At 44.4% G+C, this 14773-nt stretch overlaps 1 protein-coding gene and 1 long non-coding RNA gene across 4 annotated transcripts in view; both read right to left on the bottom strand.

The window, feature by feature from the left end:
• The window catches only part of LOC126424544 (uncharacterized), a 227052-nt gene that overhangs the window by 51247 nt on the left and 161032 nt on the right, over positions 1-14773 (bottom strand). The gene's annotated exons all lie outside the window — the stretch shown is intronic.
• LOC126424543 (cytochrome P450 4g15-like) overlaps positions 1-14773 on the bottom strand; it is a 176315-nt gene that overhangs the window by 51247 nt on the left and 110295 nt on the right. For all 3 annotated transcript variants that reach the window (XM_050087286.1, XM_050087288.1, XM_050087287.1), the window contains exon 5: positions 5572-5802. In XM_050087286.1, coding sequence (XP_049943243.1) covers positions 5572-5802 — 231 coding nt within the window. The remainder of the gene's footprint in view (positions 1-5571; positions 5803-14773) is intronic.

Raw genomic sequence — 14773 nt, forward strand, 5'->3', positions numbered from 1 at the left:
CGTTTCCTCACCCACCCTGTTCATCAGACGTAGCCCCCAGTGGCTTGTTCCTGTTTCTTAAGTTGAAACTTTTGCCTGCTGCGAAGAAATTTTCATCAAATCATTAAGTGATGCTTGTAGTCAACGAGTATTTTACCGAGTTTGCGAGAATCTATTGTTCTCGATGGGAAGAAAGAGCTGGAGGATCGAAGGATCAAGTGCATATCCCTCAAGCGAGACGATGTGCAGAAGTAAAGTGAGTTGTCTACGAAAGAAACCTTTTTTGCTTGCTTTTTTACCGGTCTTATCAGACCACTTTCGTACGAGGGTTGCGCAGAAATTAATGTACCCCACTTTTTTCTTCAACAATTCTTTATTGAACCTAATCAAAACTAAAGAATAATGTGTTAGCCACACACCCTATTTTTCCACGTCATCTCCATCCCCTTCTGTGGCCTTCCCCCAGCGTGAAACAAGGGCGTGTACGCCCTGTCTGTAGCAATCCTTGTCCTGGTGGCGAAGCCAGTGCTTCACTGTGTGAATCATCTCCTCATCGTCCTAAGAATGTCTTCCACCAATGGCGTCCTTTAATGGCGAATGACAACATCAGCTCGCTGCAACGTATTACGTGCGACAGCTGTGGATGGTCTCCCCGACCTGTGCAAATCGTGGAGCTCTGTCGAACCGCCTTCTGATGACCTCACCCTCTGTGCCCAGCGACTAACTGTATTTCTGTCGACAGTAGATGCTTCACAGACTTTGCATAAGCGTTTGTGACTATTCCCCACAGTTCGTTTCTCTGTAGTGAGAAATTCAATGACGGGACGTTCCTTGTAACGTGCATCACCTACTGACACAATCTTGAAACTAACCTGGAGCTACGCTATCTGTCAGAAGTGACGGAAACTTGGTGCGCTCATTCAGGAGACTTCAAATAATACATACGGAACGTTCCGCATTCGTAGCACTGTTTTCGGCCGAGAAAAAAGAAAATGCGGTGCATTACTTTCTTGGCAACCATCGTGTATTGTATAGTATGCTACCATAATGAAGAGTAATTTTCTGTAAAACTATTCTTTTATATTCCAAAGTGCAACTACCCCCTCAAAGTAATTAAGTGTTTACTTTTTCGCAATTTATTCTTGTACTCGTTGCTAACTATAATAACAATATATATATGGTTGAGGAAACTGATACAGAGAGGTTCACATCGAAGGGTTTCCTGCCACATGTGGACAGTATGGCGTTAAAGAAAAAGTCGAATCTTCACCAAGAACGAGGTTGAAATGATTGATCGCCCTCCACCGAAGACGGCAGCCATTTTGAGGTGAGTCAAGTCAGAGGTGGCTTGAGACTGCATGAGGCTGGTGTTCACAAGACGCCTCGCGGGTGTGGCCTCTCGGGCACTGCGTGGGCAAGAGCGCGAAGCACCCAGGAGGGGACGGAGAAACGAAGTGAGAATGTAAGTTCTATGCCGTCATTTCAGTGACTGCAGAATCAAGTCGAATTTACAAAGAACTTATTAGTACGGACACTATCACAATCGAATGCTCCACAAATGTGGATACCACACCGTTCGATTAGACATCAAACGGAGACAATGAGTCGAGCATTTGTCACACACTTTCGGGTGCTGATAACGCCATCTCACACGTGTGCGCAGCATCTCCGTACCCTTCACAGCATTTACCGAGCACCTGCCGCTGTGCAACGTCCCCTACATACCCTGCCAGGCCTGGCGACGGCACTAAACACGAACAACAACAGTGCAGCCTGGTGGCCGTTGCGGCAGTCACACAGAACTGCAACTCCAACCCTTTACATGGTTGCTGATGTTGCGCAGGTGTTCGGAATTACATTGACACCCGACTGTGTACTAGCACATTTTAACTAAACTTTTTGGAAGCAGCTGATAGTGGGTCCACATAAATATTAGGTTAGTCAGTAAGTTCGTAGAGTTTTTAGATAAGTTTATCAACAAATACACATAATTGAGACTTTAGTCATCAATAATATATTCTCCTTCACTATTTACAACGGTCTGCCAACGCTGGGGTAATTTTTAAGTTCCGTGACTGTAGAAGTCACGTGGCTTGCAGGCGAAGAACTCGGCTAGCCACGTCGGGAGCGCATTTTCGTCCGAAAAGGTAGGCCCTTGTAGGATGTTAGAGATCGGGAAAGATGAAAATCGGAGGGCGCAGAATCAAGTGAATAAGGTGTGTTCGGAATGGCTTTCCAAGGCAATCCCTGTAAAGTGTTTTTTGTCAGCCTAGCACAAAATTGGCGGGTGTCACTGGGGAGCAGTACCGATTCGAGCATTCTTCCTGGTCGTCGTCCTTGAACTACGTCTGTAAGACGTCTCAGTTCTTGACAACAGATGTCAGCAGTGGTGGTTACACCGTGGCTAAGCAATTCGTTGTACACCAGGCCGTCGCTGTTCCACCAGATGCATAACATTATCTTTAGCAGATATGCATAGGTCTTTGTACGGCGAGTTTCTGCTTTGTTTGGGCTCAAGCATTCGTTTCTTTTCCTTATGTTACCATAAAGACACCATTCCTCGTCACAGGAACGGAACAGTCGGCGTTGTTCATGACGAGGAAGAAGAGACGCACATACAGCTCCTGCAGATTTTTTGTGATTCTGGCTTAGAGCGTGAGCTACCCATACACGCCATTTTCAAATATTCCCCACTGCCTGAAAATGTGTCACGGTTGTGGAATGACCAAGTTCACCACAATTGCCACTCATTGAGTACAATAACGCGGATGATTGTGGATTAATGCGTTTAAACGATATTCATCAAACCGTGAAGGAGTTCCTGAGTGTGCAGAGCCACAAACGTCAAAACCATCCTGTTGAAAACGAGAAAACCATTACCTTGTCGTGCTCTGTCCAATGGCATTATACCGGCACAAGGCGCTAAAATTAACGTTTCTGGCTGCCTCCATTTCTGTCACTCGCCTATTAAACTCGAACAGGAGAATATGTCGGAAATGTTCCAATGTCTTCGCTTGGCACTCTATTTGCTAGCATCCGATGTTCCACTCACTAACTCCAAATGACAACATGTAAACTCAAGTAGCTATAGTGAACTACAAATAAAAAAAAGACCAATCGATAAATAAACGTGTAGCGAGCGGAATACCAACATGCAAACCGAAAACGCTACAGACTAATGCACCAACCTAAGGAGTCTTTGATTTAAAAAAATAAAAAATAAAAAAACATGGCTAAGTAGGAATAAGAAGGTAGAAGATAAAAATGAGTATTGCATGAACAAAGAGAAGATCGCAAAGCAAATTCAAATGTGTGAAAATGGAAATAACTGGAAAACATGGGTGAATGGAATCGTAAGGGGGAAGAAGGCAGAGACTAATAATCAGGATGAAGTGAAGGAAAAGAAGGGAAATACAGGATTATTCTAAATGATGGCTCCATTTTCAAAACGTCGCATTTGTGCAAGTACAAATCCAAAATGAACGAGCTTTATACCAATGGAAAGAGGAAGTTCCAAATATTTTTTTCATAATGCTTAATACCAGTTTAATAAATTTAATAATTTGTAATTAATTAGTTTTTAATAATTATTTATAGTTATAAATGTTATAAATGTTCAATATGGGTACCTTTGGCTGCACGGCAAACATCGACGCGGGAGCCAAACTCGGCCAACATGGGCGAAAACGTGTCTGCTGTTACTGAGAGCTCGGCGACAGTGATCCGGTTCCTCAGATCGTTCAGAGTGGTTGGTAGAGGCGGGACTTAAGCAGCTTCCTTCACACAACCTCATAAGAAATAGGCTCAGGGTGCGAGATCGGGAGATCTCGGTGGCCAGAAGTGCAGAGCCATCCTCGAGTCCCCTGCGGCCGATCCAGCGCTGAGGAAGGGAGTCATTCGAAAAGCCTCGTACATCATGGTGCCAATGGGGTGGAGCTCCATCCTGTATGAAAATGAAGGCCTGAGAATATTCCATAACTTGAGGGAACAGCCATTGTTCCAACATGTCCAGGTATGTGATTCCCGTTACAAAATGCCTCTGAGTACTATGTGACTTAACTTCTGAGGTCATCAGTCGACTAGAACTTAGAAAGAATGTGTCTGCTGTTACTGAGAGCTCGGCGACAGTGATCCGGTTCCTCAGATCGTTCAGAGTGGTTGGAAAGGACTAACCTAAGGACATCACACACATCCATGCCCGAGGCAGGATTCGAACCTGCGACCGTAGCGATCGCTCGGATCCAGACTGTAGCGCCTAGAACCGCACGGCCACTCCGGCCGGCGATTCCCGTTACAGTTCTTTCCGCAAAGAAAAATGGTCCGTAAACCTTTGTACGTGATACGGCAGAGAACACGTTGCTCTTCGGCGAGTCTCTTTCGTGGTAAGTGTGGATTTTCCAAACCCCAATTGCGAACATTGTGTCTGCTGACTTTTCTATTATGGTGGAACGTCGCTTCATGACTAAAAATTACACGCTGTAGAAATGCGTCATCCTACTTCTTTGCTAGCACCTAGCCACGAAATGCGAGTCGCTTCTTTGTCATTGGGGTCGACAGCCTGCACAAGTTGTGATCGGTAGGGCTTGTACACCAAACGCCGTCTCAGAACTTTCCATACAGTTGGTTGTGGTATTACAAGCTCTCGACTGGATCTGTTTGTAGACTTAGTGGGACTGGGCACAATACTTGAATCCGTCGGACATCATTCTCTGACACACGCGGTCGGCATGTACTTTTTCCTTTGCACACATTAACAGTCTGTTTAAATTGCTTAAACCAACGGCTAATGCTTTTGCGAGTTGGTGGTTGAATACCGAACTTGGTACGAAATACCTGCTGCGCGACAATTTGCAACTCACTTTCCGCGAACTCGAGGACGCAGAAAACCTTATGGTCCACAGTCGCCATCTCACTCACAGCTGACAGTGAAACGGAATGACGGCCCTATTGTCGCGCGAACTCTACCGGCCGCTTCTGAAACTATCACCGCCCGCCCGCCGCCGCCACCCAAGAACTTTCAAAGTTCCTCTCTTCATTGGTTCAAAAATGGTTCAAATGGCTCTGAGCACTATGGGACTTAACTTCTGAGGTCATCAGTCCCCTAGAACTTAGAACTACTTAAACCTAACTAACCTAAGGACATCACACACATCCATGCCCGAGGCAGGATTCGAACCTGCGACCTTAGCGGTCGCGCGGTTACAGACTATAGCGCCTAGAACCGCTCGGCCACCCCGGCCGGCTTTTCATTGGTATAAAGCTTGTTCATTTTGGATTTGTACTTCAATATATACGAATTTTGGAAAATGGACCAATCCTTTAGACTAACCCTGTAATAATAAGAATAGTTGTGGGGAAATAAAGCAGGAAAAAACAGTCAGGTTGAAGAAGAAGAGGAGGAAGAAGTAGGTCAACAAAATAGAAAGAAAAAAAAAACAAATGGGAGAATAAAGCAGACTGCATGGGGAAGGAAGAGGACGACAAGAAAGGGGTGAAGTGATGAAGGAGAAGTCAGTGGAAGATAAGCATTGTGAGGTGTGATTAGAGAGTAATTAGAACAGCGCGGCATCAGCCCAGCCGCTTACGCCTTACCTCGTCTCGGACTTCCGAGACTGGGAGGGTGGTCTGCCCACCAGGCTTCACCAGAGTCTCGAGCAGACGCCGCCGCGTCTTGGCTGGTCCCTCCTCTGTGGCCGCCGACCTCAAGGCGATGGCCTCCTCTACACCCTTCCGCAGGTGCCCGTAGTACTTCAAGATGGCACGGCCCTCTGAAGTCAGCCGTAGCAGCGACAAGCTCCGCCACCACGGCCGCAGCATCATCGTCTGTGAACAACACCGGCATTTGTCAAACATAGCCCCCGTTTGGGTACTCTCTGGGGGCCCTTGCAAGACTGGTCCCCACTAATCAGGTATTTCATGATGAACAGATCTGCTCCAACTTTTTATCACAAATGCTTTACTTGGATAACGCAAATTTCAGGATGTGAATCTCATCTTCAGGCGCCATAAAAAAAGGGAAACTGAAAGGGATGTACAGGGTGATTCCCGAAAATATGGAAATATATTAATAAGTTATTCTACAAGCGAAACTAAAGAAAAAAGCTTGTATAAACATAGGTCCGTAAATGTTTATTTACGAAGTTACGGCAAATAAAAGACGGTTTGTAAACATAGGTCCGAACATGTTTAGTTACGGAGTTACGGCTAGTAAAAGATTTTGCCTGAAATTTAGCAACTTCACCTATATGAAGCCATCGCAAAACTATACGAGGTTAAAGTAAAGAACGTTGTTACTGGTCTGGGGAATGTAATAAAATATGTCCCAGACGTGTACCTGCAGTAGTTTTCCAGAACCTGCAGAGGAGCAAAGATTCTTATACAATTAAATTTGTTTGCTTTCCATTGAGAATGTAGAAACCTTTATGTCATTGTTGGCAGCCGTTAGTGAGTTGTTTCAGTCGTTTCCTAATCTTGAAACGAGTTGGTTTTCTGTATTGTTCAGTGAAAGAGTATAATAAGAACAGTGTGTTTAAGTGAAAGCACGTAGTAACTGTTGTAGTTTGTAGATTATTTATGAAATAGGGATGCCTTTCAAATTTACGACGGAGGAATACGTCGATATGGCGTTTATTTATGGCAAATGTGACGGTAATGTTATGGCTGCAGTTAACGAATATCGCTTACGTTATCCAGCTCGGAGGATTCCGAATGCACGAACCATTAGTTAAGTATTTAGAATGTTACGGGAGGCAGGTTCTCTACCTTGCGTTCAAGATCAGTACGAGCGCTCGATACGTGAAGACGATGATGACGATAATACGGATGCTATTCAACGAAGTCCGGGTACGTATCTCTCAACGATGAGGCACTTCACAATTTAAGGTATGGCGTTCGCTGAAGTACATTAATGTGTATCATTATCATAAACAAAAAGTGCCTCATTTACATCCGGGGGATTGTGCCCTTCGCTTGGAGTTGTGCAATTGGTTAAACACTAATCGGCAGTTACACAAATACTCTTTATTTGCTGAAGTAGTTATTAAATTAAAAATTTTAGGAAATTACGTGTTTGCTTCTCTGGATGTTCTGGAAAACTACTGCAGACACACGTCTGGGACATGTCTTATTAGATTCACCAGACCAATAACAACATAGTAAATGGAAATCGTGCTTTACTTTAACCTCGTACAGTTTTGGGATGACTTCATATTAGCGAAGATGCTAAACGTCAGGCAAAATATTTTACTAGCCGTAACCCCGTAACCAAACATTTTGCGAACCTGTGTTTATATGAACTTTTTTCTTTAGTTTTACTTGTGGAATAACATATTAAAATGTTTGCATATGTTTGTGAGTCATCCAGTATACAATTAATTAACAATAAAAGGGTCCATAAAAATGTGAATATTATGTCATACCTTGATTGCGTACGAGAAAATCGTGCTGGACATTTAAAAAATCCAGCAAATTTATCAAGTTACGTACGAGGTTCCGTGTGGGTGAAGCATGAAAAGATTCTTTTATATAAGCAGTACTACACTAGCTCCTCGTGACCTAAGTGGCAAAACCATGAACATAACAGCAAATAAACACTCATGGTCAGCCTAATGAAACGTATGAACTTACTGCAAACGACAGGATATGTGGCACGGCCTAAGAAAGTAAGATCAAGGCATGAATGCCGTTGAACGCCAATTTCTGGACCTCAGAAGTACCTTACCGTACAAGTGTCGATCCCGCGCCGCGTTATGGACGCCCAGCAAGACCGGTCGACACACTGACGGGCTGACAGCAACAATGTGACTCAGATCGTCACAGAGTGGCAGCCGGCAGAACGAGCATCGAGGACGCGAATGACGACAGAAGAAATCGTAGCTCAAAACACGGCCGCATCCCCACGTTTTCTCCCAAATGCCACCCGTTACTGCCGGCCGTGGTGGTCTCGCGGTTCTAGGCGCGCAGTCCGGAACCGTGCGACTGCTACGGTCGCAGGTTCGAATCCTGCCTCGGGCATGGATGTGTGTGATGTCCTTAGGTTAGTTAGGTTTAAGTAGTTCTAAGTTCTAGGGGACTGATGACCACAGCAGTTGAGTCCCATAGTGCTCAGAGCCGTTTGAACCATTTGAACCACCCGTTACTAACTGCGCTAACACCACATTACGTTAAGAAAGATGTTAATTAAGGTAGAGCCGATACAGAACAAATACTAAAAGAAAAATACGCATTGCGTATTCCGATTGGCAAGGAGTAAAAATACTAAAAATCTATTATGAAATTCTCGAACAACAAAATAATAAACATTTATAATGACATTGTCATGCAGTTAAAAGTAATAAGGTCGTAGTATAACATAAAAAAGGGGACAAACCGACACAACACAAATTAAACGTTACAGTGGAACAAAATCAATATACAGAGTATGAAATATTGAGAATACAAGGCTACGGGTGTCGATAGTGCAATACAACGTAAAAGGTAACCTGCATAATCATGGTGCATAGAATCTCCAGTAACGGAGACGTGAGTGTGACTGGTGAACACCTAGAAATACTGAATATATATACAGCTGCAGAGTTCCACATTAAATACACTCCTGGAAATTGAAATAAGAACACCGTGAATTCATTGTCCCCGGAAGGGGAAACCTTATTGACACATTCCTGGGGTCAGATACATCACATGATCACACTGACAGAACCACAGGCACATAGACACAGGCAACAGAGCATGCACAATGTCGGCACTAGTACAGTGTATATACACCTTTCGCAGCAATGCAGGCTGCTATTCTCCCATGGAGACGATCGTAGAGATGCTGGATGTAGTCCTGTGGAACGGCTTGCCATGCCATTTCCACCTGGCGCCTCAGTTGGACCAGCGTTCGTGCTGGACGTGCAGACCGCGTGAGACGACGCTTCATCCAGTCCCAAACATGCTCAATGGGGGACAGATCCGGAGATCTTGCTGGCCAGGGTAGTTGACTTACACCTTCTAGAGCACGTTGGGTGGCACGGGATACATGCGGACGTGCATTGTCCTGTTGGAACAGCAAGTTCCCTTGCCGGTCTAGGAATGGTAGAACGATGGGTTCGATGACGGTTTGGATGTACCGTGCACTATTCAGTGTCCCCTCGACGATCACCAGTGGTGTACGGCCAGTGTAGGAGATCGCTCCCCACACCATGATGCCGGGTGTTGGCCCTGTGTGCCTCGGTCGTATGCAGTCCTGATTGTGGCGCTCACCTGCACGGCGCCAAACACGCATACGACCATCATTGGCACCAAGGCAGAAGCGACTCTCATCGCTGAAGACGACACGTCTCCATTCGTCCCTCCATTCACGCCTGTCGCGACACCACTGGAGGCGGGCTGCACGACGTTGGGGCGTGAGCGGAAGACGGCCTAACGGTGTGCGGGACCGTAGCCCAACTTCATGGAGACGGTTGCGATTGGTCGTCGCCGATACCCCAGGAGCAACAGTGTCCCTAATTTGCTGGGAAGTGGCGGTGCGGTCCCCTACGGCACTGCGTAGGATCCTACGGTCTTGGCGTGCATCCGTGCGTCGCTGCGGTCCGGTCCCAGGTCGACGGGCACGTGCACCTTCCGCCGACCACTGGCGACAACATCGATGTACTGTGGAGACCTCACGCCCCACGTGTTGAGCAATTCGGCGGTACGTCCACCCGGCCTCCCGCATGCCCACTATACGCCCTCGCTCAAAGTCCGTCAACTGCACATACGGTTCACGTCCACGCTGTCGCGGCATGCTACCAGTGTTAAAGACTGCGATGGAGCTCCGTATGCCACGGCAAACTGGCTGACACTGACGGCGGCGGTGCACAAATGCTGCGCAGCTAGCGCCATTCGACGGCCAACACCGCGGTTCCTGGTGTGTCCGCTGTGCCGTGCGTGTGATCATTGCTTGTACAGCCCTCTCGCAGTGTCCGGAGCAAGTATGGTGGGTCTGACACACCGGTGTCAATGTGTTCTTTTTTCCATTTCCAGGAGTGTACTAAGGTGAGGAAACGATATACGCTGGTGTCCGAAATTGAAGCAACAAACCATAGTTTCCCCTTCCTGTGTCTAATTCACGATATAATCGTACAAACTGTCAACCAGATCTCCGTACGACCGTGTCCTGCGCGGAAGATGGCATTCTGGTCAACGGACAACGATGCGAACGATGACGTCAGGGCACCCATCAAACGGGACGGTGGTTTTCAGATAGTCGCGCATCCACAGTCGCTGTGTACACGGTCACAGACGGCGAAGTATGGCTCGGAGAAGCCGCCTACCAGGCTCTCTGCGGTGGCCTCAGCAGAGTTGTCTTTACTGTCCGGGACCTGCTGTATGTGTGTCTCTGACGCGTCTTCACAGAAGGGAACGTCTAGTATGGAGTCGTCAACATGCACCGTGGACGGTGGAAGAGTGGAACAATGTTCTTTTCACAGGAGAGTCGTGATTTGGTCCGGACAGTGATTCTTGGCGGATTCGCATCTGGAGGGAACGTGGAACACGATTTCGAGACCCAAAAATCGTGGAAAGGCACCGATATGGAGGAGAATCCCCAACGGCGTGGGCAGGAATTATGTTTACCACTCGAAGCCCGCTTCATGAAATTGTGCTGGTAAATCCGCAAGACTTAACTGCTGTCAGCTATCGTGATGGGATCTTGGAACATCATCTGCATTGTTGCGAGGTGCTGTGGGCCTAGACGTCGTATTGGTGGACGATAAAGCTCAACCTGATAGAGCACGTGTAGCTGATGTTTTCTTGGAAGCAGAAGATATTGCACGCATGTCATGGTCTCCTCGCTCTCTTGATATGAATCCCACAAAGCACGTCTGCGGTGCACTAGGGGCAGTATCCAGGAACCACTCTCCAAGACTTGCGAGCAGCGCTGCAGGAAGATTGGGAGTTATTGCCTCGACATGAGACTGATGACGTATTCACAGCAAGCCCCGTCGTGTGTCACGCCTGTATTGCTGCCAGAGGTGGCTACACCCACACTGAGCACATTAACCAGTTGTCTCGATGTGTGTCCAAATGCGTTAAGTTGGGAAAAACGAAGGTCAATTTTCGTCTACCGTTATGTATAGTGCAGTTGTTTACATTCTGTATTCTTTATATTGTTCCTAATTTACTATCACCTGATTATACTGTTTGGTCGCATAATAAACGAAAACCTGGCAGAATTTCGGTTGCTCAGTTTTGGACACCAGTGTAATATGTACAACCCCTGAAAAGTAAAACTGAATCTAGTTCCCTAAACGTTGTGTGACACCTGTCAGTTGATTTTATTTATTTATTTATTTATTTATTTATTTATTATTCCGTGGGACCACATTTAGGAGAAGTCTCCATGGTCATGGAACGAGTCAATACATGAAATTATAACACGATTGTAGAAACAGATAAAATGAAATATAAGAAACATATTCAGGCGACAAGTCGTTAGTTTAAATAAAGAAAATCAAGAATGTAACACTGGAATTTGCTTAATTTTTTAGCTCTTCCAGGAGCTCCTCGACAGAATAGAAGGAGTGAGCCATGAGGAAACTCTTCAGTTTAGACTTAAAAGTGTTTGGGCTACTGCTAAGATTTTTGAGTTCTTGTGGTAGCTTATTGGAAATGGATATAGCAGAATACTGCACTCCCTTCTGCACAAGAGTCAAGGAAGTGCATTCCACATGCAGATTTGATTTCTGCCTAGTATTAACTGAGTGAAAGCTGCTAACTCTTGGGAATAAGCTAATATTGCTAACAACAAACGACATTAAAGAAAATACATACTGTGAGGGCAATGTCAAAATTCCCAGACTATTGAATAGGGGTCGACAAGATGTCTTCGAACTTACACCATACGTAGCTCGAACAGCCCGTTTTTGAGCCAAAAATACCCTTTTTGAATCAGAAGAATTACCCCAAAAATTAATAGCATATGACATAAGCGTATGAAAATATGCGAAGTATACTACTTTTCGTGTTGAAATGTCACTTATTTCAGATACTGTTCTAATGGTAAATAAAGCGGCATTTAGTTTCTGAACAAGATCCTGAACATGGGCTTTCCACAACAGCTTACTATCTATCCGTACGCCTAGGAACTTGAACTGTTCCGTCTCGCTTATAACATGCCCATTCTGTCTGATTAAAATGTCAGTTCTTGTTGAATTGTGGGTTAGAAACTGTAAAAACTGAGTCTTACTGTGATTTAGCATCAAATTATTTTCTACAAGCCACGAACTTATATCATGAACTACATTATTTGATAATGTTTCAATATTACACACAAGATCCTTCACTACCAAGGTGGTGTCATCAGCAAACAGAAATATTTTTGAATCACCTGTAATACTAGAAGGCATATCATTTACATAAATAAGAAACAGCAGTGGCCCCAGCACCGACCCTTGGGGAACGCCCCATTTAACAGTGCCCCATTGGGACTGAACATCATTACCACTCTCAATATTGCGGAGGATTACCTTCTGTTTTCTGTTCTTAAAGTAGGAGGCGAACCAATTGTAAGCTACTCCCCTTACTCCATAATGTTCCAACTTCTGCAGTAATATTTTGTGGTCAACACAGTCAAAAGCCTTCCTTAAATCAAAGAAAACACCTAACGTTCGCAACCTTTTATTTAATCCGTCCAAAACCTCACAGAGAAAAGAGACTATAGCATTTTCAGTTGTTGAGCCATTTCTAAAACCAAACTGTACATTTGACAGCAAATTATGTGAATTTAAATGCTGCAGTAACCTTGTATATACAACCCTCTCGATAACTTTAGCAAACACCGATGGCATAGAAATAGGTCTATAATTGTCAACATTATTCCTGTCTCCCTTTTAATAAAGTGGCTTCACTACCGAGTACTTTAATCGGTCAGGAAACCGACGACTCCTAAAGGAAAAGTTACAGATATGGCTAAGTACTGAGCTAACATACGTGGAACAATACTTCAGTATTCTGCTAGATACCCCGTCATATCCATGAGAGTTCTTGGTCTTTGGTGATTTAATTATTAACTCAATCTCCCTCTTGTCAGTATCATGGAGGAGCATTTCAGGTAACTGTCTCGGAACACTTTTTTCTAAGAGCGCTATATGATTCCCTGTTGGGACTAGGTTTCTATTTAGTTCACCTGCTATATTCAGAAAGTGATTATTAAGTACTGTACATATATGCGACTTGTCAGTAACACGGACATCCCCACAACGCACTGATTCTATATTCTCGACCTGTCTCTGCAGACCAGCCACTTTACGACTGACCATATGGTTTTAATTTTATCCTGAGACTTAGCTATTCTATCTGCATACCACATACTTTTTGCCTTCCTAATAAGTTTTTTAAGCACCTTACAATACTGTTCGTAATGGGCTGCTGCATTTAGATTTTGACTGTTTCTAACGTTTTGATATAATTGCCACTTTGTTCTACAAGATATTCTTATCCCTTTAGTCAGCCACCCAGGCTGCCTGTTTGTGCTAGTACCCTGTTTTGAGCGTTCTAACGGAAAGCAACTTTCAAAGAGCACGAGAAAAGTTTTGAGGGAGGCATTATATTTATCGTCTACTGTATCAGCACTATAAACATCTTGCCACTCTTGTTCCTTGATAAGGTTTACAAAAGTCTGTACAGCAACTGGATCAGCTTTCCTAAAAAGTTGGTAATCATATTTAACATGTGTTGCAGCACAAAAATCATTTAGACTTAAAATTTGTGCATCATGATCTGAAAGGCCATTCACCTTTTTGCTAACAGAATGCCCTTCTAATAATGACGAATGAACAAAAATATTGTCTATGGTTGTTCTAGTGTTCCCTTGCACTCTCGTTGGAAAGAATACGGTTTGCATAAGATTATATGAATTAAGGAGGTCTACCAGCATCCTTTTCCTTGCACAATCTCTTATACAATTAATATTGAAGTCACCACATATAACTAACTTTTTGTATTTCCTATAAAGTGAACCAAGAATCTCCTCTAGCTTTAGCAAAAATGTTGTGAAATCGGAGTCTGGGGATCTATAAATAACAACAGTAAGAAGTTTAGCTCCACTAAATTTAACCACACCTGCACAACATTCAAACACCTTTTCAGTGCAGTACTTTGAAACATCAATTGACTCAAATGGGATACCGTTTTTCTCATAAATGGCTACTCCCTCACACCGCTAAGAGCTCCTAGAAAAGCTGCCAGCCAACCTGTATCCTGGTAAAGGAAGCCTCTGAATTATCTCCTTATTTAAGAAGTGTTCAGATATACCAATAATTTCAGAGTCAACATCTATAAGCAGTTCACTAACTTTATCTCTAATACCTTGTATATTTTGATGAAATATACTAATTCCCTCATTAATCGGGTACCCAAGCTTTGTAGAAAGTGGTTTCTTTGTTAGAGAGACTTCCCTTAAGCAGGAATACCTATCAGCTGACTTCAATCTAAAAAAGGTACAGCTCTAACACCCACAACTATCGGAATTTTCCCATGAGTGATCCCACCACCCCCACCTATGCTGTCACCTATAAGTTTTGCCAACCTCCCCTTCCCATACCTGTTGAGGTGCAGGCCATGTCTGGTGAAACCCATCCTACTGATAGATTGATATGACATGCAGACTCCAACATTAGAGTACGATATGTTATAGACGCTACTTACGTGACGATGCCATTGACAGACTACAGTCTCAACTGGCCAGATTTCTTAAGATCGCACGTAATTAGAATTATTCTCACGGTCATACGCTGTTGAAATAGAGGGGAGGTTATTAAAAGCTTAAAAGTGG

The sequence above is a fragment of the Schistocerca serialis genome, chromosome 10 (genome assembly GCF_023864345.2).
Source record: "Schistocerca serialis cubense isolate TAMUIC-IGC-003099 chromosome 10, iqSchSeri2.2, whole genome shotgun sequence".
NCBI classification, from domain to species: domain Eukaryota; kingdom Metazoa; phylum Arthropoda; class Insecta; order Orthoptera; family Acrididae; genus Schistocerca; species Schistocerca serialis.